Below are 21,082 nucleotides of genomic sequence, written 5' to 3'. Positions count from 1 at the left end.
ATTCGACAACAAGCTCTTTGTTCCTGTCCCCATTTGTTAGATCTGCTTGATCAGGGTCAGTCTTGCTTGCTGTCAAGTGCAGATGCCGGATTGAAGTGCTCTTGAAATGTCATTTTAACCCAATCCTTCCAATCACCAAGGCTAATCCATCTGGCGGAATCTACTGACCAGCTAAGAGGTTATTTCACGTGTGGTCTGGAATTTTTATGATTTTTCAAGTAACATGGTCATGGGAGATATCAATGGATCACATAGATATTTCACACTGATGCACATCCCGGTCACTTTATTGTTGCTGCTTGGTAATCCCACAAGAAATAGGATTGTTTCCTTGTCAGCAAACACATGATTTTTTTTTTTCATTGCTCATTCATGAGGAAAGGCGAACATTCTTCTTGTATAAGAGGATGCTGACTATGTACTCTAAGCATACAAATCAGGTCTCTTAAAGGGACAGGTGAATGCAAAGGACGAGAATGGTGGCTAACAAGGGCAAAATTCTCACACCGTTGTGTTGCTGATATACTACGGTACTACAGTCATAAGGTTTATTGTTGAAAAGTGTCTCTTATTGACCTTAAATTATTGGCTATGCTGGAATGTAACACTTAAATATTATAGTAGTAGCTATAATATTAATATACAGTATGCATACACAGACACATAAACACACTGTATAATTTATGTCAACATTATCAGATATAAGAATAGTAATAATAATACAGCAATACTGAAATAATAACTCTCTTAGCATTTCCTGACTTAATAGTACATATAAATGCAAACTGCAAATAGCTTTTAACTCCTTCTACACCAACCTGTGCTTTGACATACTTTGCATGGTCTGCCATTAAAAAAAACACCAAGACAAATGGGAAAAATGCACACGATAACATGTTTTTAATAAACACAAGAGTTCTGATTGTAAACTACCATTGTTGAATGTACACAAAAAACACATTTACCTTGAATGATCACAACAGGGAGGTCTTGGACACATATGTGGACATCACACACAGACACACATATAGGTTGACTGTGAGTACTCACAGTTCAGAATACAGGAAATGTAGATTGCCCATATTGTCTATATAGTTGGCAGGGCTTAGCCAAGGTAGAACCAATAAGAGAAGAGCCTTCATTTTTGAGCACAACGTTGATATGGCTTCCTCCTGACCAATTTCTTGATTGCTTTTAACCAAAAAAAAAAAAAAAAAAGAAGAGGTTTCCAATATTTTTTTGCAGTTGGTTTGCTGCTTGGTAATATCAGATGTAGCACATCATGGTTCTGATTGTAATTTCAAACTAAGCAAGGCAGAAAAAAAAATCATTGACCTGTAAGAGGATTAGTTCATTTGGATGCTAGATTGCTAGAGATGTGGAAGGTTTAGAGACAATGCAGCATGGATGGCGAGACAGTGACTTATGCTGGGAAACAAGGCTGATGTAAGGTAAAGGGACCAGCCTCCTGCACGACACAGAGTGGTTCTTTATAAACAGCTGGTACATTTACATCACTGGCTAGAAGCAGATGGGTTGTGAGAGCTTAGGCAACCAACAAGCTCTGACTGCTTGATGCTGTGCAATGTACATATATACTGTACTATGATGCAACCTCTTTAAGTAGATGAACCTTTGCAATCAGTGTATATTAATAGGCTCTGTAATATTTTAGGAAAATTATAATGTGTTCACAAAAAAATCTTAAGCCCTTTTGTTGCACACTGTTAAAGTGGTCAGCTCCACTCAAAACTGATATAACCATTTAGTTTCTGACAACAAGTTGGATGACATGCTGGTTTTAGGGTGGCCATAGGCATGGGAGCAATCACAATTCTTGCCTGATGACATATTTGCACTGCTGTTAATCCTTTGCTCCTCTCCATAGGAGTGAAAAGGATTAGATGCACTCGTTAGAAGATCTCACAAAGCAATAATGAACTCCATCAACCAACAAAAGTGCTTTGATTGCCCTGTAAATGATAAATCATTAGCAATAATCTGATTATCACAGACATGACCAAAATCAGAAGTGGAGGAAGAATTACCGTATCCCCACCGGGGTTATAGCTTTGACCCATTCTTGTGGCCACAAAGGTAAATGATGCTGCCAGGATCTTCTGATGGATTCACAGTATAGAAAGTTAGATCACTGGATAATCTAGCTTCAAGGGGGTAAAATCTTTGTATAGACTTGTGTGAAGGGGCAAAGCAGGAGAATATCAGCCTGAAGTCTCTGAGAAATATAAGAAAACTGTAGGAGGTTTAACACATTGATGTCCACCAAAAACTGAAATATAAGCTTTGGGTGACATTGAAACTGTCATATAATATTTATTGAATAGAAGTTGAATCTTAAGCTAGTCATAGATGCATAGATTTCTCTCATTTAGCCCATGGGTGGTACAAGAGAAATCAAATAGATCTCTCCATCTACACTAAACAGCTTGATAGAGGAATCTTCCCTGCTTGTTATTGTATTCAGCCCCTGCCGCTGTCTGAATAACCGATGTCTGACTGAATAACCGATGTCTGACTGTGACTGATTGGATGCAAATACTGTTCAGTGGACAATTTTCCAGACAGCTCCCTCAATTTTTCAATTAAAATTTGTCAAGCCAGGTAGTATTGAATGGGCCACTCGCAGCTCGCATTCCAGACCATTCAGCAGGTATCGACCAAAAGATTGAGCTGTGTACGGCAAAGCCTTAGTATCAAAACTATATCATGTCAGCACAACATTACAAAGTCTTAAAGGGGTTGTAAAGGTATTTTTTTTTTTTCTTTAAAAATAACAAACATGTTATACTTACCTTCACTGTGCAGCTCGTTCTGCAGAGAGTGGCCCCGAACCTGCTTTTCTGGGGTCCCTCGGCGGCTGTCTCAGCTCCTCCCCGCAATAACTAACCACCTTAATGCGAGCTCCCTCGCATGGTGGTTCCTTATTGCGGGCGCGCTCCCGTGATACAGCCGGCGGCTATAGCCGCTCGCTGTATCACTCGGCCCCGCCCCCCGGCGCGCCGCGTCATTGGATGTGATTGACAGCAGCGCGAGCCAATGGCTGCGCTGCTTTCAATCCATCCACTATAGCCAATCAGCGACCAGGCTGATCGGCTGAATGGAGGTCGGGAACGAGCAGGCGAGTTTTTGAGGTATCAGGTAAGTAAAAGAAGTAAGGTAAAAAAAAAAAGGTAAGTAATAGAATGCATTAAGGTGAAAAAATGTATACCTTTACAACCCCTTTAAAATACTTTATTAGATATATGTTTCATGCAGGAACACTGACCAACAGAGAACCAGAACTGCTTATTTAACATATTATACATTGTCAATCCGATAATAACACTATTGTAACATTTTTAAAAATGTAGTAGTATACTTTTGAGGGACAGTCTAGTCAAACACTAACCCCATTACGCTTAAGGGTAAAACAAATCTTGATGCCTAAGCACAATTTTACAACTTTGATATGCGTTAGTAAAATCGTACATATCACCACAACTATTTTGTGCATCCAGGTGAATTAAAACCTGTTTTTTCAGGACAAATTGGGCTTTCATTTGGTGGTAAATGGCAATGGAATTCTCCTGATTTTGTTTGCATTATCAAAGGATACCTGGCCCAAAATAGTAAAAAAATAATTCTTTTCAAATTTAGCTGTATATTTATTGATACTACCATAACCTACTACCATACCTAAAACACACTAATGCCGTGTACAGACAATCGGACATTCCGACAACAAAATCCTGGATTTATTTCTGACAGATGTTGGCTCAAACTTGTCTTGCAGCCATACTCACAGTCGCACAAATGTTGTCGGAAATTCTGATCGCCAAGAACGTGGTGACGTACAACACATACGACGAGCTGAGAAAAATGAAGTTCAATAGCCAGTGTGGCTCTTCTGCTTGATTCCGAGCATGCGTGGAATTTTGTGCGTCGGAATTGTGTACACACGATCGGAATTTACAACAACGGATTTTGTTGTCGGAAAATTTGAGATCCAGCTCTCAAATTTTTGTTGTGGGAAATTCCGACGACAAATGTCCGATGGAGCCTACACGCGGTCGGGAATTTCCGACAACAAACTCACATAGAACATTTGTTGTTGGAAATTCTGACCGTGTGTACGGGGCATTACACTGACACTAATACTAATTAAAATTTGTTTTTTGTTTTTTAAATCCTGTCCAAAATATCCTGACCATGACCTTTGCCCCTTACTTGACCCAAACACTAAACCTGGCACTGACCTAAATCAAACATTGATCTAGGTATTTTTTCTTTTCTTTTCTTTTTAATTATTGTTTTTTTTTTGTTTTTGTTTACACACACACACACTTTTTTTTTCTCTGCAAAGAAAGAAAAAGATACAGGGTTATTATTTATTATTATTATACAGGATTTATATAGCGCTGACAGTTTACGCAGCGCTTTACAACATTAGGACAGACAGTACAAGTACAATACAATTCAATACAGGAGGAATCAGAGGGCCCTGCTCGTTAGAGCTTACAATCTAGGAGGGAGGGTCAAGTTATACAAAAGGGTAATAGCTGTGGGGGATGAGCTAATGGAGAAAATAGTGCAGTTGTTAGATGGAGGCAGGATAGGCTTCTCTGAAGAGGAACGTTTTCAGGGATCGCCTAAAAGTGGATAAATTTGGAGACAGTCTGACAGATTGGGGTAGGGAATTCCAGAGGATAGGCGAGGCTCGGGAGAAGTCCTGGAGGCGGATATGGGAGGAGGTGATGAAGGAGCTAGAGAGCAGGAGGTCTTGGGAGGAACGGAGATGGCGATTAGGTTGGTATTTTGAGACTAGGTTAGTGATGTAGCTGGGGGCAGAGTTGTGGATGGCTTTGTAACTTATTGTTAGTATTTTGAATTTAATTAGTTGGGCGAGTGGCAGCCAATGGAGGGATTAGCAGAGAGGGGTAGCAGACACTGAGCGGTTTGTAAGGTGGATGAGTCTGGCAGCAGCATTCATGATGGACTGAAGGGGGGATAGTCTATTTAAAGGTAAGCCAATGAGGAGTGAGTTGCAGTAGTCAAGGCGAGAGATAACCAGGGAGTGAATCAGGAGCTTTGTGGTTTCACTGGCTAGAAAGGGACGTAGTTTAGAGATGTTGCGGAGGTTGAGGCGGCAAGCTTCGGAAAGTGATTGGATGTGGGGCCGAAAGGAGAGTTCAGAATCCAGGATAACACCTAGCACCCTGACATGTGGGGACGGGTGGATGGTTTTGCCATTGCTCTTGACAGAGAAGTCAGGGGAAGAGGCACGTGGGGGAGGAAATATTATAAGCTCGGTTTTGGACAAGTTGAGTTTGAGGAAGTGGTGTGACATCCATACAGATATGTGGGTTAGTAAGTTAGTGATGCGTGAGGAGACTGATGGAGTGAGTTGAGGGGTGGAGAGATAGATTTGTGTGTCATCAGCATAGAAATGATATTGACCCAGGGAAGAGGTGTAGATTGAAAATAAAAGAGGTCCAAGAACAGAACCTTGGGGGACCCCGACAGAAAAGGGAAGAGGAGTGGAGGAAGTAGAATTGTAAGTGACACTGAAGGTGCGTTGGGATAGGTAGGATGAGAGCCACTGAAGAGCACAGTCACGGAGACCAAGGGAGTAAAGTTTTTTGAGGAGGAGGGGGTGGTCAACCGTGTCAAAGGCAGCTGAAAGGTCCAGAAGTAGGAGTACAGAATAGTGTCCGTTGGTTTTTGCAGTTAGTAGGTCATTTGTGAGTTTTAAAAGAGCAGTTTCTGTGGAGTGTTGAGGGTGAAATCCAGATTGAAGGGGATCAAGAAGGTTGTTTTTAATGAGGTGGTCACTCAGTTGGTTGTATTCAAGGCATTCAAGGAGTTTAGAGGAAAAGGGGAGCAAGGAGATAGGGCGTAGGTTGTTAAGATTGGTAGGCTTTTTGAGTATGGGGGTGACCAGTGCATGTTTTAGAGAATCGGGGAAGATGCCAGAGGTGAGGGAGAGATTGAAGATGTGGGTTAGACAGTGTAGGATGGGGTCAGAGGGTGACCGTAGCATTTGAGAGGGAATAGGGTCCAGGGGACAGGTGGTTAGTTGGGTGATAGAAAGGAGTTTAGCAACTTCGTCTGTGGTAGCAGATTTGAATAGGGGGAGTGTCAGTTGTACCTGTTGACATGGGGTCTTAGCTGGGGGAGATACCTGTAGAATGGAGATTTCATCACGGATTGTATCAATCTTGTTTTTGAAGTGATTAGCGATTTCTTGGGCAGTGAGTAAGTCAGTGGGTGGAGGCGGTGGAGGATAAAGTAGAGAGTTGAAGGTAGAGAAGAGTTTACGGGGATTGAATGAGAAGGTGTTAATAAGAGTTGTAAAATAGGTTTGCTTGGCAGTGTGGAGGAAAGAATAGTATTTTTGGAGGGCAGATTTATATTGGTTGAAGTCTTTGAGAGACTTAGTCTTGTGCCACAGACGCTCAAGAGCGCGACTACGTTTTTTGAGAAATTTAGTGTCAGCTGTTTGCCAGGGTTGTAGGGGTCGAGGCCTGATTCTGCGTGTAGTGAGGGGAGAGAGCTTGTCCAGGGTGGAGGACAGAGATTTATTGTAGATGGACGTGGCTTGGTTGGGGCAGGACAGGGGAGAGATTTTGTCATAGAGGTGGTCAGTAGCAGAATAGAGGAGAGAGGAGTTGAAGTTGCGAAAGTTTCTACGGGTGATGGTTAGGCGATTGGAGGGAAAGGTGGTGGAAGACAGGGGGAGAGAGAAACTAATAAGGTGGTGGTCGGAGAGAGGAAAAGGATTGTTTGAGAAGTTGCATGGAGTGCATAGGTAGGAGAATACAAGGTCAAGCGTGTTGCCATCAGAGTGAGTAGAAGCCTGTACCCATTGCTTCAGGTCAAATGAAGAGGTCTAGACTAAGAAGTTTAGAAGTAGCAGAAGTGTTTGCATTAGCAGGGATGTTGGAATCACTGAGAAGGATTGTGGGAATATCCGAAGAGAGAAAGTAGGGTAGCCAGGCAGAAAAACTCATCAAGGAAAGTCGATAATGGTCCAGGGGGCCGGTAGATCACAGCAATTCTTAGGGAAGTAGGAGAGAATAGACGTATACAGTGGGCTTCGAATGATGAGAGGGAAAAAGAGGGAGGAGGGTGAATAACCTGGAAGGTGCTCTGGGGGGATAGGAGGAATCCCACTCCACCTCCCTTGCGTCCATTAGGCCTAGGGGAGTGAGTTCAGTGAAGGCCACCCTGAGAGAGGGAAGCAGGAGAAGGGGTGTCATATTCGTGGAGCCAGGTTTCGGTGAGAGCAAGTAGATTAAAGGAATTAGTGACAAAGAGGTCATGAACAGCAGTGAGTTTGTTGCAGACAGAGCGGGCGTTCCAGAGGGCGCAGGAGAGAGGGAGGCTGGTGTTGGGAAGAAGAGGAATGAAGACTAAATTGTGTAGATTGCGACTACTGCCAGAGGGTGTAGGGTGATGGTGATGGGTGTGTTGGGCACAGTTAAATAAGGGGGGCCCAGGGTTTGGGGAAATATCTCCAGCAATTAGGAGACGCAGAAGAGTGAAGGAGGTAATATGAGAATATGATTTGTATGAGGGGACATGCTTCAGTATCCTGGGGGGTTTGTTAGCAAGTGGGCTTAGAGTTAGAAAGAGGTGATGAGTGCAGTAATAGGGGGAGGGGAGAAGTGAGGGTGATATGTACAGATTGTGGGGTGGAGCAGAGGGATGAAGAAAAGAGAGTTTGAGGAGAGAGGCAGCAATTGTGAAAAGGAGGAGAGGTAAAGAGTGCATGTTTCAGAGAGGAAGATGATAAAATTTGGAAATGGGGTCACCTGCAGTCTGTTATAGTTAGCTTTGTGCAAATCGCTGAAGTGCAAGAGCAGAAGTGCCACTTATTTAAAGAACCCCACTTCTTTGGAAGAACCCCCTGTATGTGCTCCCCCATAAAGAAGGCCTTGTTTTTATACTGTGTGTTGGGTGTGGGTTGAATCTGGCAATTAATCAATTAGGAGGGGATATTAGGAACACAGCTAGCAGGGCATAACTTTCACATCACAATCAAACTGCAAGGGGACTAAAAGGCCAAAATTGTAAAGATAAGGTAAGACTTAATGGCTAAATAAACATTGAACTAATGTGAGCATGGCTACAGATGGAGTTGAAACAGTGGTGACAAACAGATTTACCAAATATGCATTTGTGCAGTCAGTCAATATTCAGTTTTAAGGTATGTGGAGGTATAAACGCAGGTTTACCAAATATGCATTTGTGTATCTTTCTTCTCTATTCAGAGAGAGAAAAACACAAGAGCAGGCTTCACAGTGTCTGATTACTGTAATACTCAATCAGAAGCTATCCCAGAAATTAGGTGATCACCAGATTTCTGGGTCTGGATCGTTAGCACAGGACCCGGGGCTTTTCATCTCCTAAGGCTTCTAATTTTGAGTCAGGTAAGGTATACAAGTGTCCTTAGTGGTTAATGCACCTTCCTACTTTGCAACACACACCTGACTTCCTGTTAAGAAGTTCTATAAAAGAATAATACAAACTAATTTTCTTCCCTGATATGGTAATTCAAAAATGGATCTAAGATAGTTACTTTACAGCAAAACCTGTGCTTAAAGTGTTCCAGTATATTGTATATGCAGTCAATAGAACAATGTACCTAAACATGTATAGATCGCTAGATGAAAATGTTGCTAAATGCTTTTTTTCTTATTTTTTTCCATATTTGGTGCAGTGAGGTGATTCTGCAGAACTTGTTCCGGATTGCGCTGTGGGACCAGTGGGTGGAGTTACAGACACCCTGTGATGATATGCAAAGTAAAAGTCTGCGCTAGAGTAATTAATGTTGGCAGCTAGCAACGCAAGTCAATATACATAAACCTCTCGAATAATATACAGGGTGCAGCGTCAAAATATAATGTGAAAACAATCTACAAGTGAAAAAAATAAAAAAAAATAAAAATGATTAAGCCCTCTTTAAAAACCACTTTAGCCCCGGACCAGTTGGCTGGCAAAAGACCAGAGCACTTTTTGTGACTCGGCACTGCATCGCTTTAACTGACAATTGCGCGGTTGTGCGACGTGGCTCCAAAACAAAATTGACGTCCTTTTTTTCCCCACAACTAGAGCTTTCTTTTGGTGGTATTTGATCACCTCTGTGGTTTTTATTTTTTGGACTATAAACAAAAAAATAGCGACAATTTTGAAAAAGCATTATTTTTTACTTTTTGCTATAATAAATATCCCCAAAAAATATATAAAAAAAACATTTTTTTTCCTCAGTTTAGGCCGATACGTATTCTTATAAATATTTTTGGTAAAAAAAATTGCAATAAGCGTTTATTGATTGGTTTGTGCAAAAGTTATAGCGTCTACAATATAGGGGGTAGTTTTATGGCATTTTTATTATTAATTTTTTTTTACTAGTTATGGAGGCGATCTGCGATTTTTATCATGACTGCGACATTATGGCGGACACATTGGACATTTTTTACACTATTTTGGGACCATTGCCATTTATATAGCGATAAATGCTATAAAAATGTATTGATTACTGTGTAAATGACACTGGCAGGGAAGTGGTTAACCATTAGGGGGCAGGGAAGGGGTTAAGTGTGTCCTAGGGAGTGATTCTAACTGATAGGGGGCGTGGCTTACTGTGAAACGTCACTGATCGCTGCTCCCGATGAGAGGGAGCAGACGATCAGTGTTGTTTACAAAGGCATCCCCCCATTCTGCAGTTCTGAGACCCGATCGCGGAACACCGGCGGACATCGAGTCCGCGGGTCCCGCGGGCAGGGTCACGGAGACCGTGGCCGCACACTAGGGGGCAGGTGCAAAGCAACGTATACATACGTTGCTTTGCCTGCCCATGCCATTCTGCTGACGTAAATGTGCGTGAGGCAGTCAGCAAGCGGTTAAGCAGAGCATATAAAGCTTTAAAATAAAAATGCCATATCCAGCAACATAGCAATAAAACAATAGGAGTGTACTCATAAAGATGGCCACCGGTCCCGGAAATGGAATTGGCGGCAGGATGTCAGCACGTAGCTCCACCCCAACACGTTTCATGCCATAGCACATCTTCAGGGGACAATACCTTGTCTCTGTGATGATAGATGCACACCTCACTGCAGAAAGTCCCCTAGTTTTGCCAGGGGCTACACAAAGCCAGTTAGCGCTGTTATGGTTATATATTGTCAGAGAAAAAAAAACACTATTTTATTTACCCCAGATAGCAAGAGCTGCCCTATAATAAACAGAAAACAGTCACGTGATGTGGCCTCCAGAGCAGAAAGGAGGAAGTATACAGCTTTCTAACAAGGCTTGTTCACACAGCAGCAGGGCTTATTCACATAGGTGGTCAGGGAAGCAGTAAAAGTAGATAGTCAAGCCACGTTTTTAATGCCCCACCTAAAGAAAAGCATGCAGCTACTTAGGGTTTGTACATATGCCACAGTCGCAATGCTTTGCCTCACGGTTGCGTCAAAAGTGAAACAACATGCCATATTTGAGGGGCAGTACTGTTGCCAAATGCAGCCCATTTAAGCATATGGGTCCGCATTGCAACTGCCTGGCAACCACATGCAATGAAAGCTGTTGCACCTCTGTGTTTCAGCCTCCTTAGAGTTAAAAAAAAGAACTATAGTCAAAACATTTATTTTCTATTTTGAATAGAGTAAAGGAGGGTTATAACTTCTGTCTTGTTTTTTTGCCATATGTGGCCCATTGGGGAGATTTATCTTCACTTCCTGTCCCACAGCCAAAACAGAAAGTGATAGGAAATTCCTGAAAATTAAGGGAATCCACTGGCGCCCCCAGATCACCAGAACAGAATGTCATTATTGGAAGATTTCTCCTCTATTACTCTTCTCGGGACAACCCAAAATGTAACATTTTCTTTTACTTTCACTTTCGATGATTTTTTTATTTTATTTTATTTATTTCAGGTACCGTCAATTTACGCAGCGCTTTACATATACATTGTACATTCACATCAGTCCCTACCCTCAAGGAGCTTACAATCGAAGGTCCCTAGCTCACATTCATACACACTAGGGACAAATTAGACAGGATCCAATTAACCTACCAGCATGTCTTTGGAGTGTGGGAGGAAACCGGAGTACCCGGAGGAAACCCACGCAGGCACAGGGAGAACATGCAAACTCCAGTCAGGTAGTGTCGTGGTTGGGATTCGAACCAGCAACCCTTCTTACTGCTCGGCAAAAGTGCTAGACTACTACACCACTGTGCCACCCTAGATAATGGTAAACAGAACAAATATAGACAGTAAATCTCCCTAACGGGCACAAACAGCAATAAAACCCTAACAGGTGTTCTAAGGCATCTCCTCTCTATCCAAAACTAAAAAAAAAATTTACCCCTCAGAAAAGGGAAGTCTATTGAAACAGCAGGATCAACCAGATATTTACTAACAATCTAAATATGCATGATAGAAAGGTTATTCAGCCAGGTACCGGCCATACTTTTAAAGTTAATGACACAAAAAAGAGTTTGGGGATTTATTGACACTTGAGGGGCACTGCATAGGTTAACTGCTTGTTTTTTCTAGAGGTAAGCACAAAGTTTATACTCACCTGATCCTTTGATCCTCCAGAAAATTGCGCTCCCCCACGTCCAGTGGTGGACTGTTCCTGTTCTATTCAGCCTGCGATGGGCCTGATGACATCAGGAGCAGTCCACTATTCAAGACCGCTGGAGCTCAGGGGTCCTGGACCAGTCTTGTGCTGGGGGGATTGGAGAATTAAGTAAGCTCTCCGCTACCCTAGACAAAAACAAGCAGTTAACTGTGCGGTGCAGGCACAGTCCCACTGCATGGGAGAAAAAAGATTTCTCAGCTTTAAGTTTTTTTTAATGTATGGTTTCTTTCATTGACCATGACCAAAGAATACACAGTATAATTGGGTATAGGGGAGCATTTACCTCATGTGACAGTGTAGTCAACACCAGCGCAATCACAAGGGAAAGATATATAGTCCAGTGTAAGCTATGGCTTGAGAGAATCTTTTTTTAACTGGCTTTTTCTGCTTTCAGCTGCTGAAAGAAGCCATGGGGGAGCAAGGAAAAGATGAGCATGTGCTTTGCTCATGCAGGACAAAGCAACAGGCTCACTTTAATCCCCCCCTTCAGCACCAGGAGCTTCTCTATCATAAGGGTGAACACCAAACCAGTAAGATGACTCTAGGCCCTATTGCCTCAGAAAGTGACCTTGCAACAGAAGGTGTGCACCCTACATAGAGACCAGTATCAGTGTTTGGTCCAGGAACAGAAGGCCCCAGAAGAAAGGGTGGGAAGAATATAGCAGCTGGAAGTTTTACAGCCAGAAAAGGTGGCCTGTCTTCGAGCTTCAATGAGGTTGAGTTCAAACAAGCTGGGTCCTTACATTGTGTTAGAAGCTGATCCAAGTGGCAAGGAGGTTTCTGAAATAGAATTAATCCCTGATGTAATCTTGGCAAGAGTTTTGCAGGAGGCCTGAGAGTAAAGCCTTGTAATCACACTATCCGTTTTTTTAGTTCTGGCTGAACGAAAAAAACTGAAGAGTGCGGGAGAAGATCCTGTACTAACAATCCGATATTAGTACAGAGATCTCTCTGCTGAGCTATTGCGTCCTGACAGGAGAACAACCCGCCTGCCAGAACACACCAGTCAGCACTCACAGTCACTGGCTGAGAGTGTTGATTGTATGCAGATTGGCAGGCCTTTTTTGGTCATGCCCCTTTGACAGAAGCCGGATGTTCAGACGGCTTCTGTTGGACCCGTTGCCGTACACACGGGCCAAATGTCGGCTGGTTTCTATTGAACCGGCCGATACAGCCCGTCACTGCCTGATTATTGTGTACAGGGCTTTAGTCTCAGTCAGTGTCTGCAACACCACTCACTCCCCTGTGAGGACTGGGCTAGTGAACCTGTTTTGGTGGGGGGAGCTGAAGGAGAGATCCCTGCAGATAATTTCTATCCAGTGATGGCAGTGAACACTCCTGTGTCATCAGAATGGAATAACAGATTATAAGCCCTGTTACTGAGATGGCATGAACTATTCTCTAAGAATGAGTTTGGTGTGTGATGTGCAAAGAGTACCCAGCATTGCATACATCTATTGTAAGATAAGCCATTCAGGGTGAAGTGTTGTCAAATCCCATTAGGGGATCTGAAAGATCTGAGAGTTGAAGAAAACCGGGGTCATCGGAGAGTTCAGGAATCCATATGCTTCAAAGAAGAATGGCTTCATCTGGGTGAGCACTGACTATCACACCCTCAATCGTAGGACCATTCCAGACTAGTGTACCACCCCATGAAAAGAAGACATACTATAATGTCTATCCGGGGAAAAGTGGCTCAGTGTGCTGGACTTAATGAGTAAATACCACTAGATTCTCATACATCCTGAGGACAGACAGAAAAAAATGTTTACAGAGGGATTCACCAAGACAGTTTGCTGGACCCCTCAACAATTACAGGTACTGAGGATTAGAGGAAGAGGACTTGAAGAGGACTAATTTTTTGACTTGCCAGGCCTGTGAGGACAAAGGGCCTAGAAAGCCATGGAAGTCAATACAGGAAGAGTGATCCAAACAATGTAAACAGGCTTTCCAACACCTAAATTGATCCCAACTTACACCCTAGTTTTGGCCTATGTATCTCCACAGAGAGAACATGAACTGTGATTCACAAAGGCTATGTGGACAGAGTCAGAAAGACTCTACAAACAGTTTATAATAAGGCTCTAACAGCTTCTTATGCTCAAGGACAGTGGAATAAGAGGAGCTATTACTTGAGAGTTCAAGTTCATGACCTATAACCTGGTGACAGGGTGCTGTTGAGGAACCTGGTTCTCCCCAGAAATCACGGAGTTCCCAGCAATACATCACCTGCAAGCAATTGCCAAGTCTACCCATGTTCCATATCCACTTTGAGGGGATATGGAACATGGGTAAAAACTACCCCTTGCCCTTAAATTAGGCTGTTTGGATGCCTGCATGAACTGAGCCATCCTCACTCTACTAACCAAGATACCACCAGCAGAAGAAGAGGAGGATGACTGGGAGAAACAATTTGACATGGGAAAATAGTGGCCATCTGAGCCTATGGATGCCGATGCCAGCACAAAAAAACTACTCCAGAGGTCTTAGGTCTGATGCTTCAGAATTCGCACACTCTCCTCACAGAAACATCAGCCATCCAGCAACACAAGTGTGCAGTGTGTAGGTGTTAAAGTCCACCTTTCTGCTGCTGCACATACACTACAGTAAAAGTTTTAGAGCAACCCCATTTTTCCATTTTTCTGTTTAAATTTAGGCAGTTTAATGTCTCAATGTACTTTAAAAATAAAGCATACAAATAAAAAATTGGACATAAAAAATAAATTATGAAATCATTTTCTTTAACAAAATGTAATGTAATTTTTTGACTCATCAAAGTAGCCACCTTTTGCAGATATAACAGCCGAACACACTTGTGGCATTCTTTCTACAACAGAAATCCAATAATGTTTATAAAGTTTGTGTAGGTTGCTTTTCTTTCACTCTTCTGTCCAGTTCATCCCAAACCAGCTCAATGGAGTTCAAGTCTGGAGACTGTGCTGGTCATTTCATGATTTGAAGCCTACCTTCTTGGTTTTTTTTTTCTAAGGTAGCTGTGACAAAGCCTGGAGGTATGTTTTGGGTCATTATCTTGCTGTAGGATGAACCGCGGACCAACTAGGCATCTTCCAGAGGGTAGTGCACTGGGCTGCAAAATGTTTTGGTTAGGGTTGTCCCGATACCGATACTGGTATCGGTATCAGGATCGAGACCGAGCATTTCTGCAAGCACTTGTACTCGCAGAAATGCTCCCGATGCCTAATCTGATACCTGCAACCGGAAGTCGGCGGGCGGAGAGGGTGGAGCAGAGATCGGTCTGGCAGCAGTAGAACTACGGGTAACCTGGCCACGGCAGGGGTGCAGGACGCCGCCACATATTCTGTCCAAAACGGTGACCAGAGCTGTCACATTCGGTAAAGGAAGTGACGTTCCGTGTCTCCAGAGGGTAAACATCATGACGCTCATCTTGATACACCCTGCACTCGGCTGCAGTAAGCCAGCAGCGGACATCTTGTTACACCCAGCCCATATAGTTCAGGCTGGGTGTGCCTGCCCATAAGTGCTGCCTATCAGTGCCCACAACTGCTGCCTATCAATGCCATCTATCAGTGCCCATAAGTGCCGCCTATCAGTGCCAGCCATTAGTGCCAGCCATCACTGCCAACCACCTGTCAGTGCCACCTATCAGTGCCCATAAGTGCCGCCTATCAGTGCCATCAGTGCCAGCCACCTGTCAATGCCACCTATCAGTGCCCATACATGCCACCTATTAGTGCCACCTATCAGTGCCCATAAATGCCACCTATTAGTACCACCTATCAGTGCCCATAAGTGCCACCTATTGGTGCCATCTATCAGTGCCCATAAGTGCTGCCTATCAGTGCCCATCAGTCAGTGCCATCTATCAGTGCCAGCCATCAGTGCCAGCCATCAGTCAGTGCCAGCCATTAGGGCCCATCAGTCAAACTGTCACATAACATTAAAAAAAAGTATCAGTATCGGCGAGTACTTGAAAAAAAGTATTGGTACCTGTACTTTGTCTTAAAAAAGTGGTATCAGGACAAGCCTAGTTGTGGTAATAGTTTTGGTTCAGGGTGCCACTTATTCTGTGCAAGTTGCCTACTCTGGATCCAGCAAAAGAGCCCCAGACCATTGTATTTCCTCCTCCATTTTTCACAGTTGATGTCACACATCCTTTCACCTACTCGATGGCGTAAAAAAACCCTGCGTGGTGAACCGAATATCTCAAATTTTGATTCATCGTTCCATAAGACCTTCAGGGCCCAGGCAAACCTCTTTTTCCTATTTTGCCATCTTAGCAATGGATTTCTTCCAGCCACTCGACCTGTCAAACCTGCAGTTCAAAGCCTTCTTTTTACAGTTGAAACTGTGACTTGCTTACTTCAAACAGTGTTAAGTCGTGCTTGAAGTGGTTGTCCTGTAAGCAGCCTATTACGCAAGCTGTTGATTTGTCTTCTGATTGTGTTTGCCAGTCCTCCTCCTGTCAGAGTTTCCTTCAGTTTCCAAGTGCCTTTTGATAATGTAGGAATCTGTACTCACTGACAACTTGGCTTTCAATTTCTCTAAAGGAAAGATCTGTAAAAAAATGTTAAGGGTTATTGTGACGAACCCTTGTCCTCAACAGGACTATGTCTGCCATAAATGCTTTCTCTGTCCGGTACCACACGATCCAAGATCTTTTAGCCCACCCAGTCACCAGCCGTAACACAGTGTAGGGTGAACAACAACAAACTCATTTATTACCACACATGTACACAAAAGATATCCAACTTGGGACCATCATCCTCCACTTTGGAATTCAGGGCAGGGTAAACTGTCCAATCAGCAAGGAGAGCTCTTGGAGGAATCCCCGCCCCACGGCCAGGGCAGACAGAGACAATAAAACAATGGAATACAACCACCCCTCAAACGATCTCAGCAAAAGAGTCCAACAGCATGAGACAACACACAATATATACATATGTACAATGTTGCTGTAAAGAGAGTCCTACTAGTACAGATCAGAATGGAGTTCTTGGGCACGCTACCCAAAGTGACTCCTGTCACACATCTCCCCTTACAGCAGGAGACTAACACCAGAGGAGACCCCAAACGGGTTGACTCCAAAGTTAGTCAGTAGTTTCAGTCCCCCAATGTCGGTATCCCCACAGTACCCCAAATAAATTATCCCAAACATAGCTTTACTTACCCAGCCAACCTCTGCCTCTCTGAGAGAACATGCCCGCCGATGGGGAGAGCGTAGACTGGTCCTTCTTCCGGGAGTCCTTTCAGCAGGTTCAGGGGTGGAGTTCTCGGGCACCCTACCCAAAGTGACTCCTGTCACAGTTATAATGGTTGTTTCTGTCTTCCTTTGTCAATTGCCCTTTTCTCACCATTTTGAGAGCAATATACTACTTCCTGCAGTACAATATTGTCCAAATATTGCTCAAGAAGGTGCCGTAACACAGTCTGTTTTAACACTGCTTTTATACAGATAGAGAGCTTGTAAGTAATCAACAAAAGTTGGGACATTAATTATTAACAATTATTAACTTAAACTTTCAAGGAAATTGCAGAACAGCTGTTGTTGTTCAACTGGCAGATCAAGTTGTTAACCCATTACTTCCTCACTGAAAAAGGCATTTTGGATAATTCTGAAATGTACATTATTTTTCAGTTTTTGCTCGCCTTTTTTTCACCTCTGGCAGTTTAACTTTCTGTTTACATTTCAATAAAAACTGGAAAAATGGCTGTTCTAAAAGTTTTGACTGGTTGTGTATGTGTTAGGTGGTTGTAAAGGGGTTAACAAAAAAAAATTAAGACTTTGCACACACTATTTGTTTTGATGTATCCTGAATATATTCAGTAGATTTAAATGAAATATTCAGTGGGGCTTTAATGATTTTTTAAAGACTACATGAAGTGCTTATAAAGAAAAATGGTGGCTGTCATTACTTAGCTCATTTTGAAAATGCTAGTTATCCGTTTGTGTCTGGCTTCAATACCTCTAAAGACAGACCAAAATGCAGCAAGTGCGTGTTTGAAAAAACGAAAACCCTCATCTTTCTACTTGTCCCAGGTAGGGGACTCTGCTTCTAAGCCAAAGCAACTACAGTCAACTAGAGCCTAGTACACACGGGCCGAAAGTCGGGCAGCATTGGCTGGTGCAATAGAAATTGGCCGACATTTGGCCTGTGTGTATGGCAGCCGGTCTGACAGCTCGGCTGGCTTCTGTCGACTGGTCACGACTAGAAAAGTCCCTGATCAGCGCACTGACCCGCCCCTGATCAGCGCACTCTCAGAGTTGACTGGAGTGTTCTGGCGCCGGGGGGGGGGGGCGAGTGGGGCTTCGCTTTTTCAGAAGGAAAGGTCCTATTATAGGTTTATTTTAACTATATGAAATTATGAAATGGTGCTCTCTGAGCCTCCCAGAAGATTGCCTTTAAATATTCTCTTACTGAATTCTCTTATAAAAGAACGGCTGCATAATCCAAATGCTTTATGGAACATCCGAAGGCTCGGCTGGCTTCTGTCGACTGGTCACGACTAGAAAAGTCCCTGATCAGTGCACTTACCAGCCCCTGATCAGCGCACTCTCAGAGTTGACTGGAGTGTTCTGGCGCCGGGGGGGGGGGGGGGCGAGTGGGGCTTTGCTTTTTCAGAAGGAAAGGTCCTATTATAGGTTTATTTTAACTATATGAAATTATGAAATGGTGCTCTCTGAGCCTCCCAGAAGATTGCCTTTAAATATTCTCTTATTGAATTCTCTTATAAAAGAACGGCTGCATAATCCAAATGCTTTATGAAACATCCGAAGGCAAGCGGATGGCTCATATTAATAAACAAGGACACGATCTTAGTCAGAATTCTTTTGTTATCTTCAAGAAAACACAAGCAGGCAGATTGCCTCAGCAATGACCTCAGCATTGGTCTTTGGGGAACATTCTTTTCACTGAGAAAGATAGTATGATGTGTAAGCCATCCATCCTGAAATAATTCTTTTGCAAACAGCCAGTGGTGTCCTATGGAGCTGTGAATTTACATACACCGGATGCTTTTATTCCTTGATAAGCTATGGGGAGGAAAATACTGTAAAAAAAGAGTGATAGAAAATCTTAGAGCCAGCAGCTGTTTGAAGAGTTCCATCCATGCATTTTAGGTGATGGGAACTGCTACTTGTAACCGACTAATCTTTTGTGTAATGATATGTGCAGGGTATTGAAATTCTTTGTGTATTTGGATCTGCAGGCATACAGTTGTAACAATAATCAGGCTAGGTTAGTGAACAACTAAAAATAGCCCGTTTCCCAGCTATGCCGTGCTCTTAGAGCAAGGATTATATTCATTGATAGTAATTTAACGTCATTTGGCTTAAGGCTAGAAGATATCTTTTTTCCAGTTGTGTTCCTGCACGTGTTCTGGATGTCTACTCTACATTTTCCGGATCAGTTAGTTATACTAACATGTGTTATGGCTCATTAGAAGACAAATACCAAGACCACATGATGCCACACCGACAATTATTTCATGTGATAAGCTTTGTGCATTGCTAGCATTGGCACATTATTTGAGAGGACAAACCTTCAATAAACATTCTCAGAGTGGTAAAGCAAAGTAGTATTTTTAGTGGACACACATTTAAAATGCTTCTGCAATGTTTAGCTTCAAATTGATGTACTGCATAACTGAATAACATTTAGGTTGGCCATAGATGGATTATTTTTTTTGTACAGTGGGGATTTCTCTATCCACACAGTCCTACACTGATCATTGTCTGCAGTCTATTGGTTGTAGCCACTGATCATAAAAGTCAGTTTGAGAGTAGTCAATTTTTAGATCGACCACTCATGGATAGAAAGTCAGCCGACCCCTGCTGAACTGACCAAATTTCAATCCATCTATGGCCAGCTTTAGTTTGTTAAAGACATTTGATAAAAAGGACCGCTTTTTTATGCCGTGAATTTCAAACCACTGCCTCCAAGCTCCTGCAGACCCGGCAGCCTAAGGCCTCTTTCGCACGGACAGATAGAATGGTGCTTTTAGCTGCGGATTTTCTAATTTTCTACCGCAGCTAAAAGCACAGAATGCTTTCCTATGGCCCCATTCACACACTGTGTTTAGCTGAGAATTAGATAGATGCGGTTCTGTGCGGATAGAAAAAATAGAATTGACTGCGTCCAGGAGCGATTTAGCGCAACTATCCGCACATTATTGGGGATGGCGCTGTGTAAAATGTGAGTGTTTAAAGTGCCAAGTGCTGTGATGCATAGTACAATCCTACCTCAATACCCGAAAATTAAAAGATATGTAATCAATATAAATAAATTAGAAGATAGTAAGTTGACCAAGAATTAGCCAATATTGTGGGGTGATATATCCTTAATGGAATTGCAAGTAATTAAAATGCTGTACATTAAACAAAATCAATCCTTTAAAAATGTGAAATTAAAAAAAATATCAAATATAAATTGGTTGTCAGACCACGGTGCAACCCACACAGTGCAATAATGTGCAAATATCTATGAAAATTGAAAACAATCTGATATATAGAGATGTGTATATGAAAAGATTAATTCATCACAAAAATTAAAAAATATTCAAAAAAAGACAATATTCAAAAAAATTAATATATCTAGTCCCAACTGCTATATAGTGCAAAAAGTTCAAAATAGTGATACAATTGCAGTGTAATAAATCGTGTAGCGTTTTTCCCAGACGATTATTATTCTTTAACAACGGAGATCCATGCAATAATTTTTGGCGATTTCCCCCAATGTGATTGCACTCACCGGAGCTCCCTGCCCCTGCCTTTAATCCTCAGCCTTTAATCGCCCCGATCTCCCTGGTGCCAGTACTCTTCCACTCAGCCCAATCCAGGAGAACCACTTGTTGAGAAGGGAGGGAGGACTCACTGCCCTTTGCTGTAGCACAGATCCCAGCCAGGCATCCACTTTCATATATTTTAGGTAAAAAATAAAAAAGATTCCTTCATAGCGTAACTATGTTTCTAATAAATATTTTATTTATATATTACAGTCCCATGACTGAATCCATTTGAACAAATGTAAACCGAATAAAAATTGATGTAGAAATGACAGAGAGGGAGCTCACAGGCTCACACGGTCCGGGGACGCAGCGCTGCTGAAAAAAAACTACCGCTTGCGTTCCACCGGCCTAGTATCCGGAACCACGGTATGCGGAAGTGACGTTGTGCGTGCCAAGATAGTCCCGCCTTACGCGTTTCGTCATACGGACGTCATCGGAGGCGGGGACATCTTGGCACTCCCAACGTCTTTTATTCAGGTGTAGTCATCGCTGCGGCCAATCACCTCCCGGATGTTACAATCACAAACCGGCAGTGTAAATTAGCATCTCTGTTGCTAGGTAGATTTGAACATAAGCCAAATGGGTAAACAGGAGAGGACATCCCAGACACATGTTAAATGCCTTTAACGGCCCTCTAGTGGTATAAAACGGCGTTGTTTTATGCAGCA

General features: G+C 42.7%; 1 protein-coding gene across 3 annotated transcripts in view; it reads right to left on the bottom strand.

Moving 5' to 3' along the window:
* LNX1 (ligand of numb-protein X 1) overlaps positions 1-21,082 on the bottom strand; it is a 301,385-nt gene that overhangs the window by 217,185 nt on the left and 63,118 nt on the right. The window contains exon 1 of one of the 3 annotated variants that reach the window (XM_073608442.1): positions 1,051-1,474. The exons of 1 other annotated variant lie outside the window; for it this stretch is intronic. In XM_073608442.1, the coding sequence (XP_073464543.1) occupies positions 1,051-1,142 (92 nt within the window). In that variant the 5' untranslated portion in view covers positions 1,143-1,474. Of the gene's footprint in view, positions 1-965; positions 1,016-1,050; positions 1,475-21,082 lie in introns of those variants that run through there. One more of the 3 variants, XM_073608443.1, reaches the window with a different exon arrangement.

The sequence above is a fragment of the Aquarana catesbeiana genome, linkage group LG01 (genome assembly GCF_042186555.1).
Source record: "Aquarana catesbeiana isolate 2022-GZ linkage group LG01, ASM4218655v1, whole genome shotgun sequence".
Taxonomy (NCBI): domain Eukaryota; kingdom Metazoa; phylum Chordata; class Amphibia; order Anura; family Ranidae; genus Aquarana; species Aquarana catesbeiana.
Note: the sequence above shows the minus strand (reverse complement) of the source record. Positions and strands in the feature narration are given on the sequence as shown.